Genomic DNA, 10866 nt, shown 5'->3' with positions numbered 1-10866 from the left:
GTACTGAAAGGCTGCCATGAGGTCACCCCGCAGCCTTCTTTTCTCACTTCTTTGACATTGACACAGTCTAAAGTGATTAAGGCATGGGTTTATGGCTGGACTCCATGACTTTAGTGGTCTTTTCCAGCGTTAACAATTCGATGATTCTGTGATCTTTTTTCCCCACACTTGACGGCATTCAGGCACATTTGAGCCCACATGCCTGAGGGAACACCTGTGCATGCTGCAGCTACGCTGGGCTGCTTTGTGACACGACCCCACGTGAGGAGCCAGCACGGTGGTCTGAGGACTTTTTTCCCCACCGTCCCCTCAGCCCCTTCCTGCACGCCCTCTGCCCGCTGTGGCAGACGACTGAAGGACACAGCCCCTGCCAGCAGCCCGGCGGTGGGCCATTCCCAGTCTCAACCGGGAGGAGAACTGGATTGGTGTGCTCCTCCCTGCCGGCAGGGGGAGCACTGGCGGCGCCGCGTGTCCCCTCTCGCTCGCCATACGGCGGAGCCCCGCCGCCAGGGGGAAGCAGCGCTTCGCCGCCATCGCCTCCCTCTCCGGCCGGAAGTCCTCCGCGGGGAGACCGTTAGGAGCCTCGGCTCGGATTGGCTGGCCCTGGGGTCACGACCCGGAGGCGGATCCGCCATGTTGCTGGGTGACCCCGCGAGCGGCGTCTGGAGGATGCGGCTGCCGTGAGGCCCCAGGGTGCCTCTCCCGGCCTGTGCGGGAGGTCGGGCCGGCAGCGGTATAGAGCGGTACCGGGCTGCCCGGACCAGGCCTCGGAGCCCCGCCGATTCCGCTGCAGCCGGGCTCGGGGCCCCCAGCTGACGGCCGCGGCAGCTCCGGAACATCCCTCCGGGAAGGGAGAAGTGGCCGCAGCCTCCTGCTCCTCCCCTCGCCTTCGGTCGGTCGGCCGTTCCCCATGGCAGCGTGGTCCCGGCAGGCCGTCCTGACCCTTTACCGGGCTCTGCTGCGCGAGGGCCGCGGGCTGCGCTACACCGACCGGGATTTCTACCTGGCTTCCATCCGCCGTGAGTTTCGCAAGAACCGGGGGCTGCAGCGGCTGGAGGATAAGGAGAGGCAGCTGGAGAAGGGGCAGGCTTTCCTGCAGAGCAAGCTGGGGGGCCTGGTGTAGAGCTTTGCTGCCTTCCCCACCGCCCTTTTTTTTCTAAAATCCTCTCACCTACCGCGGGATGATGACTGCTTCCTGCCCACTGCTACATTGAAATTGGCCAGAAGGTGCCTCCACAGCCACACCAGGAGGGCTCTCCTGTTCTCTGAACAAATGCTTTAGGTCACAGGTAGGTTCCTTATGCTGATATAGCCCTGTTCTTCATGGTTACATGGCAGTTAGCTTTGTGCAAGCACATTATATTTTGCCTTGTGATGAAGATTGCCTGGTTTCCTGACCAGATGAGGTAGGCACATTCATTTTTAAGCAGTAACTTCACTTTAGAAAATACATAAGTTCACTCAGGCTCTGATCCGTCATGTGCCTTTGCCTTAGAAATGTAATCTTAAATCAAATTGGGAGAGTTTTCTGGTGTTTTCTTTCAGTTTCAATCCACCCATGTGCAGAGCAGTGGCAAAATGCATTTTGTGTGTGTGGTTGACCAGGGAATCTCTCTGAATTTAAACATAAAGGTCAGAGGTTAAATGGGATTTGGAAAAAAAAAGAAAAACAAAGTGCATACATAAGAGAACATTAACATTTGTGTTATACAGGGCTTGTATGAAAACCAAACCCAGCAGCCTTGAGGGCAGAAGTAAATATCAGGTGGAAGCGAGGAGTTGTTCCCTTTGTGGTGCACTGTGGTTTGCAGTGCCGACTCCTGGATGTCTTTGAAATACCTGGTACCAATTGTTGTCGGAAATAAGTCTGAGAGTGGATACTCTGAGGCTCTTGAGATTTTTATCAATGACAAGAGGTTGGCAGTCTGTGTAGCCGTATCTAATGAGCAAAGTTGCAGGCCTTAAGACGGAGGACGAGAAGATAAATTGGTGTAAAATGGCTGTGCTCCGGCTGAAAAGCACCAGCTAGAGTTACCTTGTTGTGACCCATTTGTTTGATGCTCCCTTCCAGGTGAGATGGCAGGCGCTGGGCCGCGCAAAGGCAAGAAAGACGACAATGGCATCGGCACAGCCATCGACTTCGTGCTGTCCAACGCCCGGCTGGTGCTGGGCGTGGGGGGAGCTGCGATGCTGGGCATTGCCACGCTGGCTGTCAAACGGGTGAGCTGGTGATGTGGGGAGAGAAGTGAAAGGACACGGGATGTTGGCATTAGATGGGGAAGAACGCAAAAACACTGGGCCCTTATCGACTGAAACTGTGCCTGGTGATGTTCCTTTAGATGTATGACCGTGCAATCAGTGCTCCCAGCAGCCCCACTCGCTTGAACCAGTCAGGAAAGAGAAGCTGGGAAGAGCCAAACTGGTTGGGATCCTCCTCACGCTTACTGAGCCAGGACATGAAGACTAATCTCAGCCGCTCCCTGCAGACCCTTCCCACTGACACTTCGGCCACGGCCACAGGTACAGAGCAGTGTGGCATTTCTGTGTTGCTGAATCATCTTGGCCTGTCTACCCTGTTAATCCTTTAAAGGAATATGGAAGAAGAGAATGCTCTCTCTATCCTAGTATTTTGATGCTGTTGTTTAAGTTGATCTATTGTTAGCTTCCAGGATTAGAAGTCAGATTGGGAATTAGTGAGTAATAGTCATCTCTTATTGGCATTTCTGATTTCTTTCATTTCATGGACTTGAATTTTATTCTCCTTCAGACTTTTCTTTGAAACTCTTTGTTGCTTTTCTTTGGGCCTTTCCAATTCATTTGCCTCTTCTTAAGAGAATACTTAGCGGTGAATCGTAGAATCACAGAATCCTTAGAGTTGGATGGGACTTCTGAACGCCATCTAGTCCAACTCTCCTGCAATTAACAGGGACATCCACAGCTAGTTCAGGTTGCCCAGGGACTGATCCAGCCTGGCCTTGAAAGCCTCCAGGGATGGGGCATCAATGTTGTCACTAGGTAACCTGTTCCAGTGCCTCACTAGACTTTTTCCTTATATCTAACCTAAATCTCCCCTCTTTGAGCTTGACTGTGCTAGTCATTTATTATCTTATTTTCCATGTTATTTCTATGATCTTTCTAATAATTTCTGTAACACTTTTGGCCTTTTTAGTGCTGCTTATCACTAAGCTAGTCTTCATCGAAAAAGGCACTTGGCAGTTGTCTTTCCAAGTGCAGTGATAAGCAATTCAATCCTTAAGTGTTTTTTAATGTGAATTTTTGTTAGTTTGTTGTTTCTCCCTGGTTTGATTTTAGGAGATTTTGGGAGTTTTACACTTAGATTTGAAACAAAAAAAAAAGTGGGGGATGTTATTAGGCTGACTTTGAAACAGCAAAATAACAATCAAGCTTTAACTTTCCAGGTTCTACAAGAAATTCAGCTTTGGGATGGCAATAGATTTTCTGCTGAGGAAGTATTAAATAACTAGACAGCTTTGTTAAAGGGGAATGAAGACCATTTGATTGGACCCACCAAAGATGAAGATTGGGGCCCAAAATACTTATTAAGACTATCTCACGTATTTGGCTTAAAAATAAATTAAAATGCAAGGTGAAAAAAATAAGTTGTTTCATGAATAGTCAATAAAATGACTTTGTGGTTTTGTGGGTTACTTCCTGGTCACACAGATCCCGAGATCTGTCCAAAAGACTCCAGTGAGACAAAAGACAGCAGCAGCTGAGGCTGAGCAAGCTGGATCTGTGTGTTGTTTGGTCAGCCATTCTGTATGGGATGTGAGGTGGCCGTGTGCCTGTTTCCAAACAAGTGTGTGACAGCTGCTTGCCTTAACAGTGCCACTGGTTTGGGAGATTCTCCTGCACTCTTAAGTTCCACAGCCCTTCCAAAGGCTTAGGATCCCCCAGATCTGTAATTCTTCCTTAATTCTTATTAATGACTTCTGAAAGTCCAGGTCTGTGCTAAGAGTACTCTGAGAGAGATAGAAGGATGCCCAGCTCTTTCCTTAAGGAAACCAGCCTGAAAAAGAGGGCGTTAGAGAAAAAGTGCAGATTAGACATTGCTTTATACTTTAAGCAGCGATGTAAAATGTTACGATGCTGTTATACACATAAGAGCCTGCTCTTAGCTCTTCATTCGGTTAAAATTTGAGGAGGTTTCCAATTAAGGCCGTGATTGCCTGAGCTCTGCTGGCTCCAAAATCCATCATTTTACCGTTTACCTTACAATTCTCACATACGATGATCAGAAACCTGATGACTGCTTTTTTCCTAATGGTGTGATCTCAGATCTCTTACCCCGGTTACAACTGGCTTTAGCAAATGTGTTGTGAAAATCCATTATAATGTTAAAAATGTAGTGATGGTTGTTCAGGGGTGTTTTGGTGATCTATTGGTCTGGCATCATGTTCAAAGCAGCTGAACAGCTAACAGTGCTGAATTTTTGATGAAACATAGCTAAGAAACTGTCCACGTAGCCATTAACGTTCTTGAAGATTCTCAGTACTCTTCTTTTGACTGATACCAGTGTAAAGCTTGCAAAATGTCTGCTGTAAGCTTTTTTGAGATCTAGGTGAGGTGCTTCTGCAGATCGCTACACAGTGAAACGCTGCAGACAATCAACAGTTTTCCTTCTGTCTCACAGACTTCTTCCGACCCACAAAACCCAAGCAATCTGCCAAGAGGAGCCAAGTGGAGCTGAAAAAATCCCGCCTTCGTCTGTCTCTGCAAGAAAAGCTGTTTGCTTATTACAGGAGGAAGGTAGCTATCCCCACAGAGGAGCAGGCCCTGGCCAAGCAAGCAGCCGTGGACATCTGTGCTGAGCTGCGCAGCTTCCTCCGTGCCAAGCTGCCGGACATGCCCCTGCGTGACATGTATCTCAGTGGCAGCCTGTATGATGATCTGCAGGTAATTCCTGGGGCCACGTGATGGGTCATTATTCAGCAGGCTGACGAGACAGGAGCGTTTCAGGCGTCCCTCTTGGCAGTGCTGTCTCAGCACAACATTCTTCTGTAATAAGGCTCTTGGTGTCACGTTTCCCACCGTGAAGCCAGGCATTGATTACTGCAGTACTGTTTGGACAAGCTTGAGCAAGCTGCTCTGAATTTGTCTGCAAAGCATTTGATTTTTGCTCTTTCATTTCTCTGGACTGTCCTGGCTGTTCTTTCCTTTTCCTTTTAGCTGTGTTTTTTCTTTTTGCTTTTTCAGTACAGCTCTGTTTTCTCTCCATTCCTTCTGTCTTCTTTCAGATAGAAGATAGTTCTCTTAGAACTGCTTTGCATTCATGTAGGTCTTCCTTACTCTTTTTTTTTTCCTTTTAATTAAATGCATGACAGACCTTGACTGAACAGCAGTTCCTGCTGCATATCTGCCCAGTGGAAAAATGCCCATGGCTAAAGTGAGTGATTCAGAGGCACGCTTTTTTTTTTGTTTGAGTCAGAGCTCTGAAATGGAGTGCTGAGTGTCAAGTGAAACTTAGATCTGGGCTCTTAATCACACTGGTGAAAAGAGATCTTTAGTGACCTTTTTCTCATCAATGTGGCAGACAAGGTGAGGGTAGCACCTAGCTCTTGCTTGGAATAATTAAAACATGGCAACTTAAACTTGTCTAGAAATGCCTCCTGTTTCAAATTATTGTGTGGCATTGCTATGCCTTGCGCCAGCTGCATCTCACACCTTAGAGCAATAGGAGATAAAATGATTCTTTTTCTGTATGTAATCCACATCAGGTCCTGAAGTATTTGAAGATATCTGAATAGTGAGTACCACATAAGTTTTATCTTGTATTATACCTTGGAGTTGCTTATTGATGATAGAAAATAGCTATCAAAGTGTCTTTTGACAACAAGAGGCTGTGAATCCCACACAGGGAGGAAACTGAGACAGCTGAACCGTTATTCCAAGTTTCTTTGAACAGGGGGCATTCCAAAAGGCGGTGAATAAAATGGTGTGGAGAGAAAGCTTGTCCTTACTGACTTTTCTCTCTTGCGAAAGGTAGTGACAGCTGACCATATCCAGCTTATTGTGCCTCTGATGCTGGAGCAGAACTTGTGGTCGTGCATCCCTGGAGAGGAAACTATCATGAACATTCCTGGCTTCTACTTGGTGCGTCGAGAAAACCCAGAGTACTTTCCCCGTGGGAGCAGCTACTGGGACCGCTGTGTCGTAGGAGGTTACCTTTCCCCTAAAGCTGTAGCAGAGACCTTTGAGAAAGTTGTAGCTGGATCCATCAACTGGCCAGCAATTGGGTCTCTCTTGGATTACGTGATCCGTCCAGCAGCTCCCCCAGCAGATTTGACACTAGAAGTCCAGTATGATCCAGAACGGCGTCTTTTTATTGACTTCCTACCATCCCTCACTCTGGGTGACATCGTCCTTGTGGCCAAACCCCATCGACTGGCCCGGAATGACAACCTATGGCGACTGAGTCTGCGGCCAGCAGAAACAGCTCGCCTCAGGGCCCTGGACCAGTGCGATTCTGGCTGCCGTTGCTTGTGCCTGAAGATCTTCAAAGCGGTATGCAAGTTGAACCCAGCCCTGGGTCACCTCACTGCCAGCCAGCTCACCAATGTCATCCTGCACCTGTCCCAAGAGGAGTCCAACTGGTCCCAGGACATGCTGGCTGATCGCTTCCTGCAAGCGCTGAAGGGCTTGATCCGCTACTTGGAGGCAGGTGTCCTCCCGAGTGCTCTGAACCCCAAGGTGAACTTGTTTTCAGAGCTCACCCCAGAAGAAGTGGATGAATTGGGCTACACCCTCTACAGCTCTCTGTCAGAGCCGGAGGTTTTACTCCAGACGTAATGGGGCCTTAACTGGGGAAACATTGATAGGATTTAGCCAAGGTGGACTTTGAAATGTGTCGTCTCCTGCACCATCCCCCCCCTCTCTCACACTATCTACTTTTGGTTCATTTGGTTCATTTTTATTTCCTGCTGTGGAGTTGTTGCTCCCGCTGGATTTCTTGGTGCTACTGGTCCATTTCCACCATCTGTACCCCAGCAGGTACCCATTGGCTGTGGAAAAGAGGCTTAAATTGCAGCTGTAAGATCACTGCATAAGTCTTGCTGATGCTTAAGTGTCTACAAAAACAAAACAACAACAAACCCAACCAACAACACAACTATGCACTTCTTTCCCCTGTAGTGAGTCTTTCTTGCTGCAGTGAATCCATTTTGGTCTGAAGAAGGTGGAAGTGGGCTGGTGAATCCAGTGACAAATTCAGCAGACTTGCACTGAAGTCCTTTCTTTTCCTTGGGTCAGATTTTGTCCTCGTATTTCTTTTTCTCTGCTGTACCACACTCTCACTTTCCCTTTTTTTTTTATTTTTTTTAACCAAGTCATACAGAGCAGACTGAATGAGATGTTCTTGTTAAGGCTGTATGTTGTACGTCTGAGTACATCATGATTAACAGTATTTACTGCAATAGTACTTTAAAGAGGAAAATGCATATGGTTCTGGCTCCCACAGAGCCTTCTTATCCTTTGTCATCTGGATTCAGGAGTATGGCTTGTCCAGTCTGTTGTAACAGCTTCCAGTATAGACACTTCTCACAGGTGTTACTGCAGGGAGGAAGAAGCTTTTGTGGTGTCTGTGTGATGAGGCCAAAGGAGTAGGGCTTGCTGTTCCAGCCTAGCCAGATCTGCTGCGTGTTGCTGGTGGGAATGGCCATGGGAATTGGAAGGTAGGCAGCTCCTCAGATGTCTCTCTGGCCTAGAGGAGGAGAGGCTGGTTATGGAAGATGGGTGGGAGGTGCACATGGGAACAGAGATTATTTTTTCATCTTTTCTGGATTTTTTGCTGTTCTGGTTTATAGAAGGTGGAAGCAGGACTTTATGCCTCAGACGGTTTTGTAGTAAGCACATGTAAGCCAGATTCTCACGAGCTGTAAGTTGGTGAGGGTGACAGGGCTAAACTGATGTCATCAGAGAGGGTCTGTTCCATATGCTGATGTTATTATTCATATGCCGAGTTGGCATTTAGAAAGGAACTGTCATTGCCATTTGCTCTCACTTGTGCTTTAGTTCTCTCCCCTGGCACCTCAGAGGTGAGGCAGTTTCCCCTTCCTCATTCCCATGTGTTGACTTTCCAGTGTTCGCAGTTTACAGTTACCATTAGAAAGCTGGTGAGGGCACACCTTCCCACTCTGTGTGGTTGGACCTATTGATCATGCGCTTCTGCCCACTCCTGTTCACCTCTGCTATCAGGCCATTCTCCCTTGGCTGTCCTCTCATCCACTGCTGGACTGTGGTGTGGCTTTCAGGGGCAGCTGATGCACTGTGGGTATCTCTTACACTAACTGCATGTACTCTGTGCTGCTGTCAGTCTTTTGGCCTCCTATCTTTAAAGAGTGGAAGCCCTCCTGAGTCTGGGGTTATGCATATTAAATGATAAGCACAGCCAGTGTTATAGAAACATAACCCATCTTTAGTACCTTTCTTTCCTGTTGCTGTCCAGCCTCCCTAGCCAAGGAGGCAGAGTTCAGAGGGAGCAGGTATCCTTTTCTCCTCCCTTCCTCACAGGACTTCCCTTTGACAGGGAAGTTTCAAGGTGAGTTTCAGGAGTGGAACCGAGGAGGAGAGTCTTTACCCCTTGTTTTCTTTTCAGAGGCAGTGCTGGTGAGATGAGGGTAGGAGCATCTTTCACGGACGATCCGTCCATTTTAGACAGTGTGTCAGATAGTATTCTGTATACAGTGATAACATGACAATGCATTTTAAATTATTTAATCCTTAGGTTACAGGTATTTTCTAGACTGCCAGATGCATACTTTTTAAAGTGTGTGTGTGTGTGTGTATATATAAAGTCTGTAGTCTCTAAAAGGTAAACAAATTCCATTTGTATGATTTTGTGTTTCGTATGTTGTGCAGCAGTCACTGTTGCTCAGGTGTTGATTGCTCTTCACTCTGGTTCCCAGATTACACCCACTTTTCCCTGCCCTCCACTGCTTTTCTGTCAGCCTTCCTTCCCTAAAAGCAGATGGATAAGACTTGGAGCCCACAGGCTGTCTGGGGAAATTCCCCTTTCTTCTCATTACTTGAAGGTCAAGAAAAATATTAACGTATCGGGGTTGTCAGGCATTCCCCTTCTGTTCATTCATACAGTGTGATCTCACCATCACTTGGTGCTGAATCCAATGCCATGGTCTTCATGTGGAACTGAGCAGCAGCATGGTTTGGAATGATAGAGACTATAATTGCTAAGGTGAGACGTAAGCAGGAGGAAGCCACTGTCTGAGCTGCTTAAGAACAGTTGCCACTTACATATCTGTATATGGAATTTTTCACATGAATGCTTTTACTTCTTCCTGGCAACCTAATGAATTAATATTTTATGGCCATTTCTTGCTGCTATTGAGCTCAATTTGTGTATCAAATGGAGACTGAAGCTGCCTTTTTGCTTTTTCTGTAGACTTTTCTCCACTTCACTTGAATCACGTCTGTCGTTTCTTCCCTTCAGTTTTACCCTGTTCTGAGCTAGCCACAAGCCTGTTCCTGGGAGGCAGAAGCTCCCCTCCTACGGACAACCACCACCATGGGCAGCAGCTGCCCTGGCAGTGGCAGTCTCAGCAAAGGCCAAAGATGTAATGGGTCAGAGGGACATTTGCAATGAGGAGTGTTACAAGAGCAGGGTCAAGTGGAAGGGGTGATAAAGGCAGGGAAGAAGGAGCAGAGCAACTATGCAGGAAATTTACAGTAAAGTTGTATGAAGCTTGTGGACAAATGGGTTGTTGCAAAGTCTTTTGAATCAGCACCTTTCAGTGTTACATTGGGTGCATATGTTTATATACAGCCAGGAGGGCTGAATCACAGATTGGCTCCTTTCTCATCGGAGCTGTAGCACAGAGCAGGAAAGACGAATGTGAAAAAGGCAGCTCTTGGCCACCTTCCTGGCAGAGCAGCTCAGAGACAAATTGATTGTAAGGGGCTCAGAGTGTGCATTGCCTGCTTGCTGTCTGGGCTCCTGGAATGCCTTGGTGTGTTCAGCTGTAGCTTAGCTTCCACAAGCTTCTCACGAGATTGTCATCTGATTCCCTGTACGTGCGGGGCAAGGACCAACTCGCTCAGCAGTGGCTTTTCACTGCTGCTGAGTCTTACCACTAATCTTTCGGCTTGGATGAATTTATTTTAAAGTGTTCAGAAGCAATTACTGAACCAAGAGGCTGCTTGCTGCCTCTCGACCCGCACTTTGTGTGTGGGTACTTGCAGTGTGCAGTAAAGAGATGATGCCCCGTTGCTTCTAGGTCTGGAGGCTGTGGACTTGTAAAGGAGAAAGTCTCAAGTGCATGTGACAGAGTGTGTGAAATTCTGAAATAAAATGACTTTCCACAGTAACCTGATTGTCTCCGATGTGTTTATAAACAAAGGAGTGTCTCTCTGCTTCTGTGCCAGGGAGGGGCGTCACCTTTCTGCTGTCAGCTTTCTGCACCACGCTGTTCTCAGTGGACTGTCGTGCCCCTTGCTGATTCACTGCTTTCCCTTTACAGCTTGGGGCGCTCTGTGGCTGCCTTCAAAACAAGTGGGTTGGCGCTGCAGCGCGTTCGCTCCTGTCAGTGCTTGCACCAGTCACAAGATAATGATGGCTCTCTGCCTTTCCTCCTTTCTCTGACAGCTCACACGCCTGGGCAGGCACCCACGCTTCATGTGATTCTCCAGACTTCACAGGCTTCCGTGCATCTTTTAATATTGACTTTCCTGCACAGCCTTTCCCTGCCCTTGGCTCAGTGACACCTTTGTTTCTACATGCCCAAGTGTGCTCCTCTCTTATCCAAGCATCAGCCTTGGGGCAGTGAGGAATCTGCTATGGCTCTGGTACGCAGCAAGCCCCAGTTTTGTGTGTCTGCTTTGGGAGGTGGGGGA

At 47.8% G+C, this 10866-nt stretch overlaps 2 protein-coding genes across 2 annotated transcripts; both read left to right on the top strand.

The window, feature by feature from the left end:
- Positions 1 to 630: 630 nt before the first annotated feature.
- On the top strand, positions 631 to 1127 carry LOC122170725 (MIEF1 upstream open reading frame protein-like). The gene has a single exon (XM_042837867.1). The coding sequence runs from the start codon at positions 911 to 913 to the stop codon at positions 1121 to 1123; it is 213 nt and encodes a 70-aa protein (XP_042693801.1). The 5' UTR covers positions 631 to 910; the 3' UTR covers positions 1124 to 1127.
- Position 1128: 1 nt separating this feature from the next.
- On the top strand, positions 1129 to 10341 carry LOC122170724 (mitochondrial dynamics protein MID51). The gene is made up of 5 exons (XM_042837866.1): positions 1129 to 1289; positions 2072 to 2220; positions 2340 to 2520; positions 4655 to 4917; positions 6004 to 10341. Exons 2-5 carry the CDS (start codon positions 2077 to 2079, stop codon positions 6808 to 6810), a joined length of 1395 nt encoding a protein of 464 aa, XP_042693800.1. The 5' UTR covers positions 1129 to 1289; positions 2072 to 2076; the 3' UTR covers positions 6811 to 10341.
- Positions 10342 to 10866: the final 525 nt, after the last annotated feature.

This window comes from Centrocercus urophasianus, unplaced genomic scaffold (genome assembly GCF_019232065.1).
Source record: "Centrocercus urophasianus isolate 14NV4802_14NV808 unplaced genomic scaffold, USGS_Curo_1.0 seq_73, whole genome shotgun sequence".
Classification (NCBI taxonomy): Eukaryota; Metazoa; Chordata; class Aves; order Galliformes; family Phasianidae; genus Centrocercus; species Centrocercus urophasianus.
The sequence above is the reverse complement of the archived record's forward strand: the minus strand, read 5'-3'. Positions and strand labels throughout refer to the sequence as shown.

Bases quoted from the DNA above. Each gene is read 5' to 3' on its own strand.
- LOC122170725 (XM_042837867.1), top strand. From the start codon at position 911: ATGGCAGCGTGGTCCCGGCAGGCCGTCCTGACCCTTTACCGGGCTCTG.
- LOC122170724 (XM_042837866.1), top strand. From the start codon at position 2,077: ATGGCAGGCGCTGGGCCGCGCAAAGGCAAGAAAGACGACAATGGCATC. The intron at 2,221-2,339 runs GTGAGCTGGTGA...ATGTTCCTTTAG, and splicing joins CCACGCTGGCTGTCAAACGG to ATGTATGACCGTGCAATCAG. The intron at 2,521-4,654 runs GTACAGAGCAGT...TCTGTCTCACAG, and splicing joins CACTTCGGCCACGGCCACAG to ACTTCTTCCGACCCACAAAA.